The 20,430-nt window shown below is 44.0% G+C and overlaps 1 protein-coding gene across 2 annotated transcripts in view; it reads right to left on the bottom strand.

The window, feature by feature from the left end:
• The window catches only part of ANKRD46 (ankyrin repeat domain 46), a gene marked incomplete at its 3' end in the record, with an annotated part of 29,974 nt that overhangs the window by 6,511 nt on the left and 3,033 nt on the right, over positions 1-20,430 (bottom strand). Inside the window, exon 3 of one of the 2 annotated variants that reach the window (XM_080694375.1) lies at positions 15,713-15,878. In XM_080694375.1, coding sequence (XP_080550501.1) covers positions 15,713-15,878 — 166 coding nt within the window. Of the gene's footprint in view, positions 1-15,661; positions 15,879-20,430 lie in introns of those variants that run through there. The other variant, XM_080694374.1, reaches the window with a different exon arrangement.

Below are 20,430 nucleotides of genomic sequence, written 5' to 3'. Positions count from 1 at the left end.
ATTTCTCATAACAGTTTCATTTGTCTGATACCAAGCTTTTGATGACTTAAAGATAACATTTCAATATTTCTTTTTGCTTTCTTTCTTACCAGAGAATCTATTTTTTTCTATTTTTTAGGTGAAACTATCATATATTTATATATTTATTTTTCAGAAAAAAAAATCTATCCTAATATGGAATATGGACTCTAGGTACCCACATCGATCTTGAAAAAGAACAAAGCTAGAAGATATATATTTTCTGATTTCAAACCATATAAAGCTACAATAATTGAAACAGTGTAGTACTATTCTAAAGGCAGATATATAAACCATTGGAGTTAAATAAAAGCCTAGAGCTAAATTCTTCCCTATATTGTCAAGTTATTTTTGACAAGGTTTCCACGAACATTTGGTGGTGGAAATAATAATCTTTTAACTAAATATTGTTGAAACATAGTAATTACATGGAAAAGAATAAAATTGGACCCTTACCTAATCCCATATACAAGTATTAACTCAAAATAGATAAAAGACCTAAATATAAATCTTAAGACTATAAACTTTTAGGAGAAAATCTGGGTCATAAAACCTCACAACATTGAAATTGGCAGTGATTTCTTGGTTATGATTTCAATGGCACAGGCAACAGAAGAGTATACAAACTCCCTAAAAAATAAAAAACATATTGTATATCCAAAGACAATGTAAACAGAGTTAAGAGTTACTAATAGAATGGGATAAAATATTTCCAAATGCTATATCTGAAGGTATATTAATATTCCAACTAGAAATCCTAAAAATTAACAACAATAAAGGCAAACAATACCCTTTAGAGATAGGTAACAGACTAACATAAATAATGAATCTCCACAGATAACCAGTCTTAGTTGTCTGTTGGATGGGAAATCTTGTTTCTCTGGTTCTGGTGTGTGTTACCTATTTCTTCTTTGTAGTTAATCTCTTTGAGTATTTTCTCTAGTGCTGGTTTTGAAGACATAAATTCCTTCAGTTTCTGTTTGTCATGGAAGCTTCTTATTTCTCCATCTAATTTGATAGAAAGTTTTGCTGGGTAGGAAATTTTTGGCTGGAAGTTGTTTTCTTTCAAAATTGGGAATATGTTACTCCAAGCCCTTCTGGCTCTCATGACTTGGTTTGGGAAGTCTGGAGTGATTCTAATTGGTTTGCCTCTGAATGTCACTTGGCCCTTTGCTTTTGTTGCCTTTAAGATTCTCTGCTTGGCTTCCACATTGGTCATTTTGACAATTATGTGGTGTGGGGATCCTCTTCTCCGATCCTGTCTAAAGGGAGTTCTATAAGTTTCCTGGACCTGCGTATCGACCTCTTGCTCTATGTCTGGAAAATTTTCTGCTATTACTTCCTTGAAGAGATTGTTGATCCCTTTAGTTTCACTTTCTTTTCCCTCCTCTATTCCAATTATTCTTAGGTTAGCTCTCTTAAAATGGGCCCATATTTCTTCAATATCAGATTCCTGCTGTCGGATATTTTTTCCTAGATTAGAAACTATGCGTTCATTTTTGAAATGATCATCTTCTAAGAGCGAGATTCTGTTCTCCATGTGTTCTAATCGGTTGTTTGTGCTTTGAATTGAGGCCTTTACTTCATTAATTGCATCCTTTATCTCTTTTTGGCTCTCTCTGAGTTCTTTTCGAAGCACCTCTATTATTTCTACAGTTATTTTCCTGATTTGATCTTCTAGAAATCTCTGATTTTCTGTTTTATCGGGTTCTGATGTTGTGGAGTTGTGAGCATTAATTGCTCCAGTATTATTCCTCTTTCCCATGATTTCGGAAGTTTGTGCCTTCTCTGGGTTCTTCCCTTGGGTCACTATGACTTCACTTAAGGTGCTCTGGATCTCGAGTCAGTAGTATCTCAGACCCCACTACTCCTTTACTGGGTTTTATCACAGAGTCTCCGACCCAGAGAGTCGATAGAGGCTGCTTTAGACCGTGGGGGGTGCCAGGTTGCACGTTCTCCTATGGTGTGATATCACTGCCACCGCCCCTCTCCCACTGGGTCAAGTCCCAGTGAGTACAGTACTGGGATTTCTCCGCTGTGGCCCGCAATTTGACTCACTGTTCTTGAGTACGCAGATGTAGCTGTAGTGAGTTCCGTGCTGCTGCCGCCGGTGGCAATATGGCGCCGCTGCTACGCCCTCGGCTGTTGGGCTGGCTTTTTTTTTTTTTTTTTTCCTGGTTTTGATTTCCACTCTGAATCCCTGCAGCGTGTGCTGAGCTCAGATACTGGGAGCTTTAGATGTCCTCTGCGCCGAGAAATCCCGCCTGGCTGTTCCGCAGCGGCTCCCCTCGGCTTGCTGTGGCCGTCCCGTGAATTCGCCGGCAGTATGGCGCTGCTGCCGCGTCTGCCGCGTCCTCTGGCGTGAGGATCTCCTCTGTGGCTCTGTTCTCAGTCCGCTTCCTCTCTGGAGCCTGGTGATTTTTTGTTTCTCTGGTGATGTTGTTTTCTGGCTTTGAAAGGCGCTGATTTTGTGGTAATGGATATTTGTTGTTAGCGGGGCTCTTAAGCCCCGCTTTTCTCGGTCGCCATCTTCCCGGAAGTCCAATGAATGGTATTTTTAAGCACCATCAAACAAGACATTTTATAATCCTAGGTTTTAAGTTTACACATGTCCCTGAAACCAGTGATCTCCAGAGTCAAATCAAAAGTATGCTGCCCACAATGAGCTTGAGGAAATAGTTGCTCTTATAATAAAAAAGTATGGTTCCCCGGGAAAGTTCGGGCCACGTCACAGGGCCCTGGGCCCCCGAGCGGGGGTCGAGGGGGCAAACCTGGCCCCCGGAAGGACCCGGCCAGGCCGCAGGGCCCATGGGCCTCCCGGGCAGGGGTCCACTGGGGCACGCCTGGCCCCTGGAAGGACCAGACCAGCCGCAGGGCCCTGAGCCCCGGGGCGGGGGTCAAGCAGGGCACGCCTGCCCCCCCCCAAGGCCCTGGGCCCCAGGTGGGGTCCAGTGGGGCATGCCTGCCCCTGTAAGGTCCAGAGGTTCAGGCCGCAAGGCCCTGGGACCCGGGCGGGGGACGGGCGGCCCGGCCTACCCCCAAGAAGGCATGGTGTTGGGCAGGAGGCCAAGCCCAAGTTCCGGGAGGCCCGGTACCAAACAGGAGACCTAACCGCGGGTACAGAGGAATCCAGCTCTGCTGTGCTACACCAGGCCGTGGTGCACTTAGAACAGCAGAATCTGCTCTGCACGGTGAGACTGTTGAACTCCGCTTTTGGAAGCGAGGAAAGAAAAAAAATTCATTGCTACCTAGTGCCTGATAGCCACAACTTCCTCAAACCACACATACTGTCTTCTCTTATTTAAAAAAAAAAAAGGAAAGAAAAAAGAAAAGAAAAATATTGGAGAGGGGTCAAGATGGCCGCGACGGCAGCCAGGATACTGGAAATGCAGATGAAGTATATCCAACTGACTAGAACTTTTGGAAAAAATCCCCACGAAAGAGGACTGTGTCTCCTTTACATCCTTAAGAATCCTGGACATCACCTGTAAGGAGAGAGTTTAGCTGAGACCTAGGAGGAAGGCAGTGTGGGCAGCAGTGGCCGCAATGGCGGTGGAGGCTTGAATTTGGGAGAGGCAGAGATCGGATCCAACCCACCCTGATCTTCTGAAGAAATTACCCCAAAGGGGGAATGCTACCATCGCACATGCTTAGGAACACTGGACAACATGCAGTGTGGGAAAATAGCTTGGGAAAGATTTGAAATGGTGGAGGCAGCACCAATAGCAGCGGACAGTACTTAGGGGAGGCAGAGTTCTGATGCAATACACCTGAAACTTTTGAAGAAACAACCTCAGAGGCAGAATGCCACTACCACGCACCCTCGGGAAAGTGGGACAACTTGCTGAGCAAAGAGGGTGCTCGGATCGGAGCCTGCCAAGGGGTGAGGCCGGTGATGGGGACAGCAAAGCCAGGATTGAAGCCTGCCATGAGGCAAGGCTGGTGCTGGGGCCTCTGAGACCTGGATTGGAGCCTCCCGATGGGTTAGGTTGGTTCTGGAGCCAGTGAGGCCGGGATTGGAGCCTGCCATGAGGCAAGGCCGGTTCTGGGGCCTCCAAGGCTGGGATCGGAGCCTGCCATGAGGAAAGGCTGGTACTGGAGCTTCTGAGGCCTGGATTGGAGCCTCCCGATGGGTTAGGTCGGTTCTGGAGCCAGTGAGGCCGGGATTGGAGCCTGCCACAAGGCAAGGCCAGTGCTGGGGTCTCAGAGGCTGGGATTGGAGTCTACCGAGGAGAAAGGCCGGTGCCGGGGCCAGTGAGCCCGGGATCGTAGCCTGCCGAGGGGTTAGGCCAGTGCCAGAGTCAGCAAGGCTGGGATCGGAGCCTGCCGTGAGGCAAGGCCACTACTGAGGCCTCCGAGGCTGGGATTGGAGCCTGCCAAAAGTTTAGGCTGGTGCTGGGGCCAGTGAGGCCGGGATTGGAGCCTGCCATGAGGCAAGGCCAGTGCTGGGGCCTTCGAGGTCTGGATTGGAGCCTGCTAATGGGTTAGGCCTGTTCTGGGGCTAGCGAGGCTGGGATCGGAGCCTACCGAGGGGAAAGGCCGGTGCTAGGGCAGCGAGCCCGGGAGCGGAGCCTGCCGTGAGGAAAGGCCGGTACTGGGGCCTCCGAGGCCAGGATAGGAGCCTGCTGAGGGTTTAGGCCAGTGCCAGAGTCAGCGAGGCAGGGATCAGAGCCTGCTGTGAGGCAAGGCCACTACTGAGGCCTCTGAGGCCAGGATTGGAGCCTGCCGAGGGGTTAGGCCAGTGCTGGGGCCAGCGAGGCCGGGATCGGAGCCTGCCACGAGGCAAGGCTGGTGCTGGGGCCTCCGAGGCCTGTATCGGAGCCTGCTGAGGCGTTAGGCCGGTGTTGTGACCAGTGAGGCCGGGACCAGGGCCTACCATGAGGCAAGGCTGGTGCTGGGGCCTCCGAGGCCGGAATCAGAGCCTGCTAAGGGGTGAGGCTAGTGCTGGGGCCAGCCTGGTCGGGACTGGGGCCTGCCAGCACAAGGGGCAAGGCTGGTGCTGGGGCCTCCAAGGCCGCAGTTTCTGGGGCCTCCGAGGCTGGGACTGGAGCCTGCCGAGGGGTGAGGCTGGTGCCAGGGCCAGAGAGGCCAGGATTGGAGTCTGCCGTGAGGCAAGGCCAGTGCTGGGGCCTTCGAGGTCTGGATTGGAGCCTGCCGATGGGTTAGGCCTGTGTCGGGGCCAGTGAGGCCAGGATCGGAGCCTGCCATGAGGCAAGGCTGGTGCTGGGGCCTCCGAGGCCTGGATTCGAGCCTGCCAAGGGGTTAGGCTGGTGCCGGGGTCAGTGAGGCCGAGATCGGAGCAAGCCGTGAGGCAAGGCCAGTGCTGGGCCTCCGAGGCCGGGATCAGAGCCAGCCAAGGGGTTAAACTGGTGTGGGGGCCAGGATTGGGACCTCCCATGAGGCAAGGCCGGTGCTGGAGCCAGCAAGGTTGGGATCAGAGTCCTCCGGGTGGCCAGGCCACTACTAGGGATGTCAAGAGTGGAATTGGAACTTGAAATGCAGCATGCACAGAGAAATATCACAGAAAGTAAAAACCAGATGCTTCCCCTAACTAGCAAAATCTAGGAGGAAAGGGTGAACAGGAGGAGGTCGAGTTACAGAAAGGGCCCTATAGAGAAGCAATTAAGGTGACCAATCAGAGGGGATGGGATGGGGGAGGATAGAACCTTTTTAAAACTCAGGAGGTACGTAAACAAATGTATCAAAAATAATCACCAATAAAACATGGGATCGAAGGAAGGGGAGGGAATGGGATGGGGATTGGATGAAGGCAAATTGGATGATGTGTGCTTCTATATCCTCTCAAATCTTGTATTCCAATGTCATGTATGATTACAATGCACCAATAAAAAAAAATTTTTTTTTAAAAGAAGGGAAAAAGAACAAAAATCCAGCACTACAACTACTTCTCAAGTGTGCCCTGGCACAGGGCTACACCAATCTGGAAGGAGGGAAGGCTATTTCTAATACTGATAGGCATTAAATGGACCATGAGAGGTTCTAGAGAGCAGCATGTCATGTCAACCCCGAGCATGAGCTGTGTTACTTCCCAAAATAACACAGCTTGCCTGCTCTGCCCAACACTGGAGGGACTCGCCTTGCTCCATTTACAATGGCTGGATTGAAGAGCCTGGAACTGCCGTAATGTTTCATAAATGGCTCTGAAAGGAAGTCCACCCTCAATTGAGTGAGTGACTTGGAGTGAGTACAGTACACATTGTACCAATGATTGGGTCCCTCTAATTTCAATATCTAAAAGGGTATCAGTCAGGCTTTTTAACTGCAAGCACCAAAGACCAACTCTGACAGATTTAGCAGAAAGGAATATAGCAAGTAGCTCACAGAATCACTGGGCAGGCTGGAAAAAGTACACTCAAAATACAGGCAAGGAAAGTGCAGGTTCTGCACTACCCAGAATCAGAACCAAAAGCACACAAAGAACCAACCCGGTAAAGACACACTGGGGCATCCACGGCACACTGCACACGGCAATTGCCATGACCTGCCCTGCCATGATTTCTCCACTATTGAGTGCAAACCCTGGGCAGATTGAGGAAAGGTACCCTCATTGTCAGCACCTTACTGGGAGGTGGGCACTGTTTCCCACCTCGCCTGAAAGATGGGAGGTTCCTCAAGCTCACACATGGGATTCAAGTTTGGATAGTCAAAAAAAAAATGTTCATTCTGTGATAAAAAATAAGAAAAGTATTGTGATTAACCAGTGGAAACCAGCTATTAAGACTCTGCAGTCACCTGGGTAGCATCCTCAAATCATTTCCATGATGGCAGGTGCCTTAAGAGAAAGGGACACGGTGGATAAAGGAATGGAGACTGGATTACAAAAATCACATCCTTGGCTTACAGGTTATCAGCTTGACCAAAAGGTCATCAAGGCTATTAAAGTACAGAGAACACCGTGGCAAGAAAGTCTGTCTTTATTAGCTACTGGGGATTCTAAGCAGGAGGATCACAAGTTCAAGGCTGGCCTGGGCTACATGGTAAGACCCTTTTTCAAAAAACAAAACATAGCCAGGCATGGTGGCACACACTTGGATTACAGGAGAATTGTCAGGCTGGGACAGGAGAATTGTAGGTTCAAGGTCAGACTCAGCAATTTGGTGAGGTCTTCTGCAACTGAGACCCTGTTTCAAAATAAAAAATAAATTAAGGCTGGTGGTGTAGTTTAGAGGCAGAATGCCCTTAGGTTCAATCCCAGTACCACAGGCAAATTAACCAACTAAAAAAGCCTATCTTTACATATCTAACAGCAGATATTGTATTTTAAGATAATATTTAGAACAGCATATTGGAGCAGGTGATGATGGAGACACGGAAGGGGCAGGATGGAAGTGTGTGAGCAATGAGCGCATCCGGAGTCCAGTGAGGTTTCTGCTCCTCTCCTAACCGTGGGATCAGCCATCCTTCCTTCTTGGGTCCCCCACCCTCGAATGCATGACTTCTAATTTCCCTCTAGCTCTAAAATTCCATGTTTACGGTAACTTTTTAATGTCCATTTTCCAGCCTTTACTCAAATGACTCATTAGAAGGCTAGAATACAACAACCTAGGGCATTTGATTCCTATGGTTTAAAATACCTGCTTATTCAGCTGAACCTAAATCCCTTTTTGGAACAAAGAAAGACACATAAATAAGGTTAACTGACACTTGCAGGTATGCCAGGAACCATAAGTGCATTCTGAATAGGAGGCAACAAAGCACTGTTTCCAACTGCAAAAGGTCAATATGTTTTCTCTTGTTAGGTTCCAGAAAAAAGCTGGCAGTTTTGTGGTAATCCTATTCATTTATACTAAAAAGAATACACACCTATTATCTATTCCCATCATGATCTAAAAATGATTTAAGGGGGGGGGGGTTTACAAAGAATAGCATGTAACCTGTAACCAATGATCTCCTAACTCAAATCAAAAGTATGCTGACCACAATGAGGTTGAGGAAACAGTTGTTCTTTTAAAAGAAAAGTACTGTGATTAACCAGTGGAAGCCATAAATTGTTATAATCAGATGTAGAATGTCCTTTCAAGAGCTCATGTTATTAATGTTCAGAGTTGTTATAATTAAAACATGAGGGTTGTGATCTCATCAGTGGAAAAATTCATTGTAATGGACTTACTAAGTAGAAACCAGGCAGGTGGTTGTGGCTGGAGAAGTTGGGTCCCTGGGGTACGGCCTACAAGACTGTGCTCTTTGAATCCCATTGTTTGCATGCGCTCTGTTGCTTTCAGCCTCATGATGTGAGAGCAGAGCCCTTGCTCTCACGCTCTCTCTGCTTCCTGCCCCCAGGTCCTGAGCTCTGCAGACCCTGGCCTCACATGGACTGAAACACTAAGATCTCCAAAAAAACTACGAGCAAAGAAATCTTCCTTTTTCTAAGCTGTTTTGTATTACAGCAGTGAAAATATTGAAAAACATAAATATATTACCATAATGACCTATTGCTTCTGAGGGAACCTGTTGCTTTTGCAGAAGTTAAAATTTGGCATTAAGCTTTGAGGCATCCAGTGTGAAAAAGGAATCACACAGTTTTTAGAGAATATCAGGTGAAAGCAAAGCAACCACTCAGCATAAATACAGTTGCCTGTGGATGTAAGAAGCCAAAGCTCCTTCTCAGGGATCTGCAGGGTTGTACCAATAGTGACATTCCTTAGAATAGATTCAGTGGTGACATTCCTTAGAATAGATTCAGCGGTTAGGTCCACAGGCTCAGAGACAATTTTCACTTCAGGATGATGACATCTCAACTAAGAAGCATCATCACAGCACAGCAGTGAAGAGACCCCATCACAGACGGCCTGAGCGCAAATCCCTGCTCTGATACTCACTGGCTGTGTGACCTTGGATGATATTTAAACCTGCCTCCAGCCCTTGGTTTCCCTGTGATAGAAGGACAATAATTGAGCATAGGCCCTCTACAGCTTATCACTTATTAATGAAGAGCTCTGGAAACGCAATCGGGGTGGACATGGCCATTGTGCAGTTCAAGCACTAGCGCTACACTGATCAGCTACTTAGTGAGGCCCTTTGTAACTCAGTGAGATGCTGTTTCAAAATAAAGAATAAAAAAAAATAGGGCTGGGGATGTAGCTTGGAGGTAGAATGCCCCTGGGTTCCATCCCCAGTACCGCAAAAAAAAAAAAAAAAAAGAACTTTATACAAACATATAAATGCTATTTGTGCTGTCCAATACAATGGCTAATGTAACTAATGACCATGAGAAATGTGGCTATTATTAATAAAAACCTGAATTTCTAATTTAATTTAAATGGCAAAAGGTGGCAAGTAACACTGACAGTTGACTGCTGCAGAGATACAGAAAATTACTATCATGCAATTTGGTCATTGCTAATCCAAAACATTTTCTAAGTAACATCTCTAAATACCGTTACTGAAGAGAATTAGGTACCGAGGAGCTCCAGACTGTAGTTCTTGACATGTACCTCAAGTATAGCCAAATTTCTGTTCCCAGATGAACGTCCACCCTGATGCCTGGGGCTGTAGAGTAGCCTGGTTGTGATGTGAAAAGTCCAAGGGTGACCAACTCAACAGCCTGCCACCGACATGCTTTAGGGAAGCCAGGAGGGTACCCACAGCAAGGCAAGATCCTCTCTAGAAAATTGTCTGAATTCCACTTGTGAGTACAAAGAAATATGCATCACCCTAAACAATTTTAAAAGGTGGTTTAATCAGCTACTGGCAAGATAAAGGGAAAATAATTAATAATAAAATGTGTATTTCAGCCTGGGCCCCCGACCCTGGGCGGGTGGGCAGGCGCTGGCGGGGTGCCCCGAGGCGACCCCCTCTCCACCTGGAAGGACCCCGTGGTCCGGGCCCCTGGCCGGGTGGGCAGGCGCTGGCGGGGCGCCCCTAGGTGAACCCCCTCTCCACCCGGAAGGACCCCATGGTCCGGGCCCCTGGGCCCCCGACCCTGGGCAGGTGGGCAGGCGCTGGCGGGGCGCCCCTAGGTGACCTTCCTCTCCACCCAGAAGGACCCTGTAAAAAAGGAAAATATAAAAGGAAAATATCGGAGAGGAGTCAAGGAGGTGGTGGATGCTAGGATACTGGAGATGCAGACAAAACTTATCCAAATGAACTGGAATTATTGGAAAAATTCCCCGCCAAGGAGGACTGCTTCTTCTCTACATTGTTAAGAATCTTGGACATCACCTGCAAGGAGAGAGACTTTAGCGGAGACCAAGGAGAAAGGCGGTGCTAAAAGCGGTATCCGCGTTGGTGGCAGAGAATTGTATTCAGGAGAAGCAGAAATCGGAGCCTACCAACCTTTTTTTTTTTTTTGGAGAAATTACACCAAAGGTTGAATGCTACCGTCGCGCATGCTTAGGAAGACTGGACAACATTCAGAGTGGAAAAAGAGCTTGGGAAAGATTTGAAATGGTGGAGGCAGTGGCAATGGCAGTGGCCAGTACTCAGGGGAGGCAGAGATCTGATACATTATACCTGGAACCTTTGAAGTAATGACCCCAGAGGCAGAATGCTACCACCACCACCCACCCTCAAGAACGTGGGACAAATAGTTGGGAGAAGAGGGTGCTCAGATTAGAGCCTACCGAGGGGTGAGGCCGGCGATGGACACAGCAAAGCTGGGATCGGAGCCTTCCGTGAGGCAAGGCCGCTATTGAGGCCTCTAAGGCCGGGATTGGATCCTGCCGAGGGGTTAGGCTGATGCTGGGGCCAGCGAGGCCGGGATCGGAGCCTGCCGCAAGGCAAGGCCGGTGCTGGGGCCTCCGAGGCCAGGATCAGAGCCTGCCAAGGGGTTAGGCCGGTGCCGGGGCCACTGGCCGGCATCGGAGCCTTCTGTGAGGCAAGGCCGCTACTGAGGCCTTCGAGGCCTGGATCGGAGCCTGCCGAGGGGTTAGGCCGATGCCGGGGCCATCGGCTAACATTGGAGCCTGCCGTGAGGAAGGCCGGTGCTGGGGCCTCCGAGGCTGGGATCGGAGCCAGCTGAGGGGTTGGGCCAGCGAGGCCAGAACCGAGGCCTCCCATGAGGCAACGCCACTGCTTGAGCCAGCGAGGTCTGGATCAGTCCTCTGGGTAGCCAGGCCACAACTGGGGCCGTCAAGAGTGGGATCGGTATTTGCAACGCGGCATGCACAGAGAAATATCGCAGAAAATTAAAACCAGATGCTTCCCCTAATCAGCAATAACTAGGAGGAAAGGAGCAACAGGAAGTGGTAGAGCTATAGAAAGGGCCCTATAGTGAAGCAATTAAGGTGACCAATCAGAGGGTATGGAATAGGGGAGGATGGAGCCTCTTTAAAAAGCAGGAGGTACATAAACAAATGTATCAAAGTTAATCACCAAACAAGCATGGGATGGAGGGAGGGGGAGGGAATGGGATGGGGACTGGATGAGGGCTAATTGGATGATGTGTGCTTTTATATCCTCTCAAGTCTTAAATTCCAATGTGATGTATGATTACAATGCACCAATAAAAATAAATTTAAAAAATGTGTATTTCAATATGTAAATGATCAGGCAAACTACATTAGAAGAAACAATCAATACCTGTAATATGGTTATGTTAGCACTGTGTTGAATAAAATGAAGTGGAATCTTCCCTTAATTTTATGGTGGTTGTATTCTTGGAAAATTCACGGTACATTAAAACTATATAAAAAATAACTTGTTTTAAAAGTAAAATGGAGATGGGGTTTAGTCTCAGGTAACTCTAGTAGGTTTTATTTTTGTTTTAACACATGAATGTTCTGAAGAACACTCAAGAATCATGTGGTACGTAGAACAATTCTTTGTTGTGTCAAACTGTACTTTGTACTATGTGATATAAAACATTTATGAACCCTGCCCACTAATTGCCAACAGTGGCCCCAATCATTTCTAAAGTCATATAACTGGTCTAAGCCAATTACATGAATTCTACCAACCCTATGACTATAAATGACTAGTTCACAATCCAGGCCTAGGTCAACCAAAGGTTGGTTGGTGTAGGAATAGGGCACCTAATGTAATGTCAGCTATGAAACAGAGGAAGTTTATTAGGGGCTTTGCAGCAAAGTCTCCTAGGAGAAAGTACAGGAAAAATGGTTTCTTCTCCACATGGCTATCAATGCATGATGCCTAAAAATTCTGTCCACAGCTCACACCAACTGGGGGATGTAGCCAACAGGAAGGTAGGGCCCAAAGCACAAGGGCACTATGCTAAGACTCCAGATATGTCACCCTGTGGTGTACCCGACTGCTGGACTTCCCATGACATAAACCAACACAATTCATACATACAACTCGTTAAGGAAAACATGTGAAAGCAAAAACTAATCAAAAGCAAAATAAATAGTGACATACAAAAAAGTAATGCTATCAGTAATTGTGTACAAAGAGCTCTACAGGATGCACCATGGACAGGCAGGGATATAAAAATAGATAAAAGCCCTATCTAAAAGCATCTTTTATGAAACACACACACACACACACACACACACACACACACCCCACACATATACATTTACAGAGGAATAGACCAAAAAAAAAGCAAAATAAACATAATCACATGGAATGGGGTAAATGGTGAGAACTGACAGATGGAAGAGGAGGCAGTCCATGGTTAACTATGGGAGGTTTTCTGAAAATGCCCGGTGTGAGCTTGAGTTTTAAGATTATAACATTGGGAGGATGCATAAAAACAGTGCATCATAAGGGGAACAGAAATGGAAACTTAGTAATGCCCTGTGGAGAGGGCAGCAGGAGAGGCTCTGGATAAACACGGTACTGTTGCCAGTTTCGTGACAAGACAGCGGGCTGAGAGGAAAGAGCCAACTTTTAATGGGGGAAGAGAGCCTCAATCTGGAGTCCTAGCTCCACCCCGGCCTGGCTGAATGACCTTGGGCGACGGGAGTTACTGAACTTTCTCCTATGTCAGTTTTCTCATCTTTTAAAATAGGGACATGTTGGGCCCAGAGGGAGTAGGGATGAATAAGATGAGGCATGCTTAACCATAGTGGTCACTAGCACTCTTAAATCCACAGATAATTTACACTGATTAGTTTCAGAGCATTAATAAGGCAAACATATATAAAAGTCTATGGATCTACTGCATAAGATTTGAAAAAAGCTTTGTTTTTTAAATAGCTAGTTATCCATTACAAAATTCTGAAATTAAAAAAACAAACGTGATATACTAAGAAACCAGATCATAATTAAGCATACATTTATTGATGATATTACTGAATAATGAATGCAGAGAACAAAACGTCAAAAAATCAACATTTAAAATGAAACATTAATCTTTAAAAATGCAATATATTTACATATATTGACCAGTTTTACATATCTGGTTAGATTTACAAGCACATGTAGAGTTAATTCCAAAGCTTTTGTTCTAAATTTACTCTGATTTCAAGTTCTAATATTCTCCATCCTAAAACTAGCTGTTTTTTGCTATAGTTATATAATGTGATTAATTCTGTTTGTATCTAATCTAAAAGCAAGACTCTGCAAGCTGATCCTGAAGCAGCCAGTTAATTAGGAATTTAAAAACAGCTCTTTAAGAAGAGTATAAATCACATGAAAGAAAAGTGCCTCAATGCCAGACACATAAAAAAGAGAGAATATCAAGAAGCAAAGGAATCACAGAAGTACCAGTTCTATTCTAACAGTAATTTCTAATTCTAGCAACAATTCAATTAGCAGTTGCTTACATGCCACTGGAATAGAAAATAAAACCATTAGGTCTTTCATTACAATTTTCAGACTTCACTCAATGCACAATTAAGCCTTCATATTCTTTTGTAATAACCTAAGAAATGATTTATATATTACAGAATCATTAACAAAAGAGGCCTTCAAGTGCACTGCTAAAAGCTGTAATATAGTTTGGGGGTCATATTTCAATTTACATAATGCTACCAGTCATAAAGAGCTCATGACATCCGATACAGTAAGGATGAGGACCCTTAACTCAGGAGCACTCCATTCCTTCCTGCAGTAGTTACTCGTGTGGATGGGGATTGTTACAAACAGTCTGATAGGCCTCTAAACAGGGCTGCTGCCCATTAAATAATTATGATACAACTGTGATAACACGTCTAGCTTACAGAACTGAGTTTTCACCGTATTAGCACTACAGAATTCTAGTGAAAGTTAACTCTCAGGATTATGTTTCCTTAACTTTTCAATAGAAAAAGGGTTTTCTGACTGCATTTTTAATAGGATATCTCTAAAATAAACACAGAGAAGCTGAGCGTGGTGGCACACCCCTGTTGTCCCAGTACTTGGGAGGCTGAGACAGGATGACTGCAAGTTCACAGCAAGCCTCAGCTACTTTGTGAGGCCCTTCACAAATTAGTGAGACCCTGTTTCAAAATAAAGAATAAAACTGGGCTGGGGGTGTAGCCTAGAGGTAAAATGTCCCTGGGTTCCATCCTAGTTCTAAAAAAATAAAAATAAAAAACTCACAAAGGAAACTTGGGAAGTAAATGAAGTGAACTCAAGATAATTTTTTTTTCCTTCAGTACTGGGGATGAAATGCACAGGCATTCTACCTCTGAGCTACACCTCCAGCCCTATTTTTTATTCTTTATTTTGAAACAGGGTCCCACTAAGTTGCAAAGGGCCTCACTAAGTAGCTGAAGCTGGCCACGAACCGTGATCCTCTAGTCTCAGCCTCCAGAACGCTGGGCTGACAAGCATGAGCCATGAAGCCTGGCTTTCAAGATGATTTTTCACAGATACAAACAAAAAAAGCAGTTTGCAATAAATCAGAATTACCCTAAAACAAATATAACATTAAAATCAATCAGTTTTGAAGAAAATGGCTCACTTTCAAAAGTTCTGTTTGGCTTGTGACTAGACTTGAAAATGTTAAGATAAGCCAAACGATCCTAACAACCATACTGGATTTGAAAAAAAACAACCAAAAACCAAAAAAAAAAAAAAAACCACTTTAAGTTTCAAGCTGAAAGGTTTCACTCTTTCCCCCAGAGTATGTTAAATAATAAAGGGGCTCTTGCAAAAAATAAAAACAAAACTACCACCAAAACCAAAACGTCTAAGTTACATTCTTTTTTCTTTTGGGGTACTTCAATTGGTCCTACATGACAGAAAGATTTTCCTTTTCTTTCTTTCTTTTCTTTTCTTTTTTTTTTTTTTTTTTTTTTTTGGTGGTACTGGAGATGGAACCCTTCTACCTCCAGGCTACACTCCCAGACCTATTTTTTTTATTTGGAAACAGGGTCTCTTAAGCCAGCAAGGCTGGCTTTGAACCTGCGCGATCCTCCTATCTCGGCCTCCCAAGTACGGGGATTACAAGCGTGCACCACCACGCCCGGCCAAGGAAAGGTTTTTATCTCACAGACTTCCCAGACTCTTCCTTTAGTTTCCATTTGCTAGTTGTTTCCATGTTTTTATCAACCAAGGCCATGCGTAGGTTTTCTTAAGAAGTCAGGCTGAGTCAGAGGTAGTGTTAGGGTGCACTGTACTTGACTATAGTATGAAGTTCAACTGAAAACACCACTGTAAAAGGATTACAGTAAGTAAAAGTGCATGAAGACAAATGTACACTCCTCACTGCCTTGCGCCAAGAAACATTCTGAGAGACCGAGAACCAATACTGGGAGCCAAGACATAGGCGTTCGCCTCATCGCCCACGAGCTCCTTAGTGCACCAGTTCGGGCTGGTTTTCCACGAAGGGCAGCACCCCACTCACGTAGTAGGCAATGCCAAGAGACAGCAGAGCAATGACAAAGAGCAAGAGCAAGACCCTCCAGAAGCCCAGGTCCTCCACGAACTCCTGCCACGTGGTGCGAAAGCTGGAAAGGACTCCTTCGCCTTGCTGAAGGTTGGGATTGAGGAGAGAATGGCTTTCCATGGCGCTGTGAAAGAGAGGGGGGCATGAAACAATACACTTCAAAAACAAAATAAGAGGAGCTATATTAATTAGAAAATATAACAAAAGAAAACAAGAAAAAATTGACTTATATATACATGCTCTATGTGCTGAATTACATCTCCATAGATACCTGGACAATCTACCTTAAAGTATAAATTGGTAAACTGTAATGATTATGTTTCTTGATTTAGTATCTAGCAGAGTCAAATAAAAAATCTGAATTAAGAAGTCCCAAGCAGAAGTCTTAAAACAGAGTAAATGGGTTTTTCCCATCAAGATATAAACCAAAGCATAATTTTAGTGGTACTGGGGATGGAACCCTTCTACCTCCAGGCTACACTCCCAGACCTATTTTTATTTTTTTTTTTATTTGGAAACAGTGCCTCTTAAGCCAGCACGGCTGGCTTAGAACCTGCGCGATCCTCCTGTCTCCACCTCCCAAGCGCGGGGATTACAAGCGTCCACCACCACGCCCAGCCAAAACATAATTTTAAATTTAGAAGATTAAAGATGAAAATTCAGGTTGGGTGTGGTGGTACACACTTGTTAATCCCAGCATTTGGGAGGCTGAGACAGGAGGATTGTGATTCATGGACAGCCTCAGCTACTTAGTGAGGCCCTTTGCACCTCAGTGAGATTCTGTTTCAGAATACAGAATAAAAAATAGGACTGGGGGTATAGCTCGGAGATAGAATGCTACTGGGTTCCATCCCCAGTACCGCAAAACAAAACAAAACAAAACAAAGAAAATTAAGTTTGAGAATTCATGTTACCAAGAACAAACAAAAATAGGTAAATTTGCCAGGTATGGTGGTTTATGCTTGTACTCCCAGCATTTGGGAGGCTGAGACAGGAGGATTGTGGTTCGCGGCCAGCCTCAGCTACTTAGTGAGGCCCTTTGCAACTCAGTGAGATCCTGTTTCAAAATAAATAATAAAAAATAGGTTTAGGGCTGTAACTCAGAGGTAGAATGCTCCTGGGATCCATCCCCAGTACTGCAAAAAATAAATAAGTAAAATTAAAAAATAGGTAAATTATAAAAAAATATATGTAGTATGTGAATGTTAAAAGGGAATTTTAATTTAGTTCACAATCTGACTAATGATGGAATTCCTTTTTCAAAGGCAAACTTCTAATAATGCAAACTTATTTCTCCGTCTGTTATACATACAGACTGGTCTGTTCGTTAGGAATTTGTATAAAGTTTCTTCAGCTGGGTGTGGTGGCACATGTCTGTAATCCCAGTATTTGGGAGGCTGAGATAAGAAGATAACGGGGTTCGAAGTCAGCCCTGGCAACTTAGTGATTCCTTCAGCAATTTAGTGAGACCCTTTTTCAAAATAAAAAATAAAATAGGGCTGGGAGTGTAGCTTAGAGATAAAATGTCTCTGGTTCTAATCTCCAGTGTATAAAAAAATAAAAAAATAGTTTCTATTGGGTTTATCCTGCACAATAATACAGAATAAATTTATTTCTCTTTTGCAAAAAGGCTGAGTCTACATGAAAATAAGGCACAGCAAATACTATAATAAAAACATTCTCAACTGTAGAACATTCTTAATGAGAAGCATGATTACCACAGAAAGAAAACAGGATCTCTACCTTCTGTATTCGGAAGGATGCACCATGAGAAACTGAAAGCTTTAAGGGATTAGCGCTCAGAGTTATGTCACAACATAAAGGCCCAGTGACAGGGTGTCATTTAGATTAAAGCCATAAACACCTTATCAAGTACCTACTGGTTACAAAATTTAATATCCTTCCTAGGCCTTCTTTTTAATATTCTTTTAATCATGTTAGCACAAAACAATGAAAACAGCATGAAACAATGTCCTAAGAGTTTGTTAACACGAACTATTAATAAGCACATGAAAAACTGGCAGTTTTTTTAATCCTAAAACTTTATTTGCTTCTTGGCACTGACAACCAGACAACTTTAGCCTTTACCAGTATTAGGTATTTTCTAGTCACACCATCTAACTTCCTAATGGGCCAGTCTGTTCACATTCAAGCTCTGTTTCTTTTAATAGTGTTTATTCTCTGAACAAAAGAAGTCATTTTCGGTAGCAATCTACACCAATACAGAAATTTATGAAATCTCAGAGTTCCAAAAGAAGATTAGAATGCTGAGAGGGCCTAAACAAGTATAATCATAAAGTCAAAACAGGGTTAGTTTGACCTGTGTAAAATGTATTGACTATGTGTGAACTGGATACATTCTCATACTCAAAGATATTGGGTATCAAATGAGAATTCAATCAGTACTTTCTAGGTGCTCATGAAGTCCTGCCAATCAGATTTTTCTTTTTCTTTTTTTTTTTTGGGGGGGTGGTATTGGGGTTCCTGGAAGCCCTTCTACCTCCAGGCTACACTCACAGACCTATTTTTATATTTTATTTGGAAACAGGGTCTCTTAAGCCAGTGCGGCTGGCTTCGAACCTGCGCGATCCTCCTGTCTCCGCCTCCCAAGTGCGGGGATTACAAGCATGCGCCACCACGCCTGGCCCCAATCAGAATTTTTGATAGAGACTGTCCAATGAAATGCTTTCTACTGTCCAGGAAGCACCTAACTCTGGCATAATGGTGTGTGTATGTGTGTGCACTTCCTCTTCAGACACATGCTATCTACATTGTCTTTGTCATCTCATATCTACATAATGCAAAGGAACTAAACTCTTAATACTTAAGAGTTGAGAAGTATTTTCAACTTCATTTATAGGCCTTTACCCAGAAGTTATAATTCTGAGAACCCTAAGGTGTTAAATCCATTTAAAATCTTATTTTATCTTCTCTGCTAGAAAAAGTTATCATATAGCTAAGTCTTAAATAATGTCTTATATAATACTTTTTAATTAAGATATGATTCATATCTTTTTAAACTTTGCAGTCCAGTGGCTTTAGTTATTCAGAAAGCTGTAAACCACCTGCACTATCTTATTCCAATGCACTTTCTTCCCCTGTTTAAGAAACTGTGCCCATCAGTCAGTTTCACTGCTCTTTCCCTAGCTCCTTGTAATCACAAGTTTACTTTCTGTTTCAGAGTAGGATTCACCTACTCTGGACATAAGTAGAACTGTAACATGTAGTCTTCTGTGCCTGGTTTCTCCTATATAGCATGTTTTCAACATTTCCCCATGTTGTAGCATGTACCAATATTTTATTACTTTTTATGGTGGAATAATATTCCAGAATATTATTATTATATAAAGATGATATTTATTTGCTCTTTCATCAGTTGGTAGAATTTAGGGTGGTTTTCTTGCTTTGGCTATTATGAATAATGCTGCTATGAACATTCCTACTAGGCTTTTTTGTGTGGACATATGATTTTAAATTTCTTTGGTATGCACCTAGCAGTGGAATTCCTGGGTCATATGGCAACTCTATGTGTTATGTTTTGAGGAACTGCCAGGCTGTTTTGCAAAGTGGTGCAATCGTTTACATTCCTTCCAGCAATGTATAAGGGTTCCAATTTCTCCATATCCTCCATAACATACTATCTGTCTTTTGGATATGGTCATCCTAGTAGCTGTGAAGTAGTATTCCACTGTGGTTCTGATTTGCATCTTCCTAATGACAATGCCCTAAACTTAATTTAATCCTCAACCATAACACTTCTACCATGATACTAAGGGGCAATAAGAAAAACTAGATAATAAAAGTATTCGTAATTAATTTTTTTGTGTGGTACTGGGGATGGAACCCAGGGTCATTCTACCTCTGAGTGACACCCCCAGCCCTATTTTTTAGTCTTTTATTTTTATTTTATTTTTTGCGGTACTAGGGATGGAACCCAGGGGCATTCTACCTCCAAACTACACACTCAGCCCTATTTTTTATCCTTTATTTGGAAACAGGTCTCACTGATTAATAGAGGGCCTCACTAAGTAGCTGAGGCTGAGAACCCATGATCTTCCCATTTCTGGCTCCCAAATGCTGGGATTACAAGCATGTGCCACTACGCTGCCCGGCTTAGTCTTTTATTTTTGGTACAGAGTCTCACTAAGTTGCAGAGGGCCTCACTAAGTACCTGAGGCTGTCCGCGAACTGTGATCCTCTGGTCTCCACCTCCCGAATGCTAGGATTACAAACATGGGCCACCACGCCTGGCTCATAATTTAATTTTTTTTTTTTTTTTTTTTGGTGGTACTGGGGTTCCTGGAAGCCCTTCTACCCCTGGGCTACACTCCTAGACCTTTTTTTTTTTTTTACTTTTTTAAATTTGGAAACAGGGTCTCTTAAGCCAGCGCGGCTGGCTTCGAACCTACGCGATCCTCCTGTCTCTGCCTCCCAAGCGTAGGGATTACAAGCGTGTGCCACCACGCTCGGCTCGTAATTTAATTTTTGAAAATTGTTTTATATAGAGCTGTAAATAAGACAAATTCTTGTGCTGAAGTAAATGACAGGTATGTGAAAAAAAGCAGAAGTAAATATTTGATACTAAGGCTGCTCAAACAACTAATCACTTCTTAGTTAATAAATAATCACAACCGAGCCAAATTAAAGCTAAAAGTGTATTTCTGATCAGTAGGGGT

This window comes from Muscardinus avellanarius, assembly GCF_963383645.1.
Source record: "Muscardinus avellanarius genome assembly, chromosome: 4".
Classification (NCBI taxonomy): Eukaryota; Metazoa; Chordata; class Mammalia; order Rodentia; family Gliridae; genus Muscardinus; species Muscardinus avellanarius.
The sequence above is the reverse complement of the archived record's forward strand: the minus strand, read 5'-3'. Positions and strand labels throughout refer to the sequence as shown.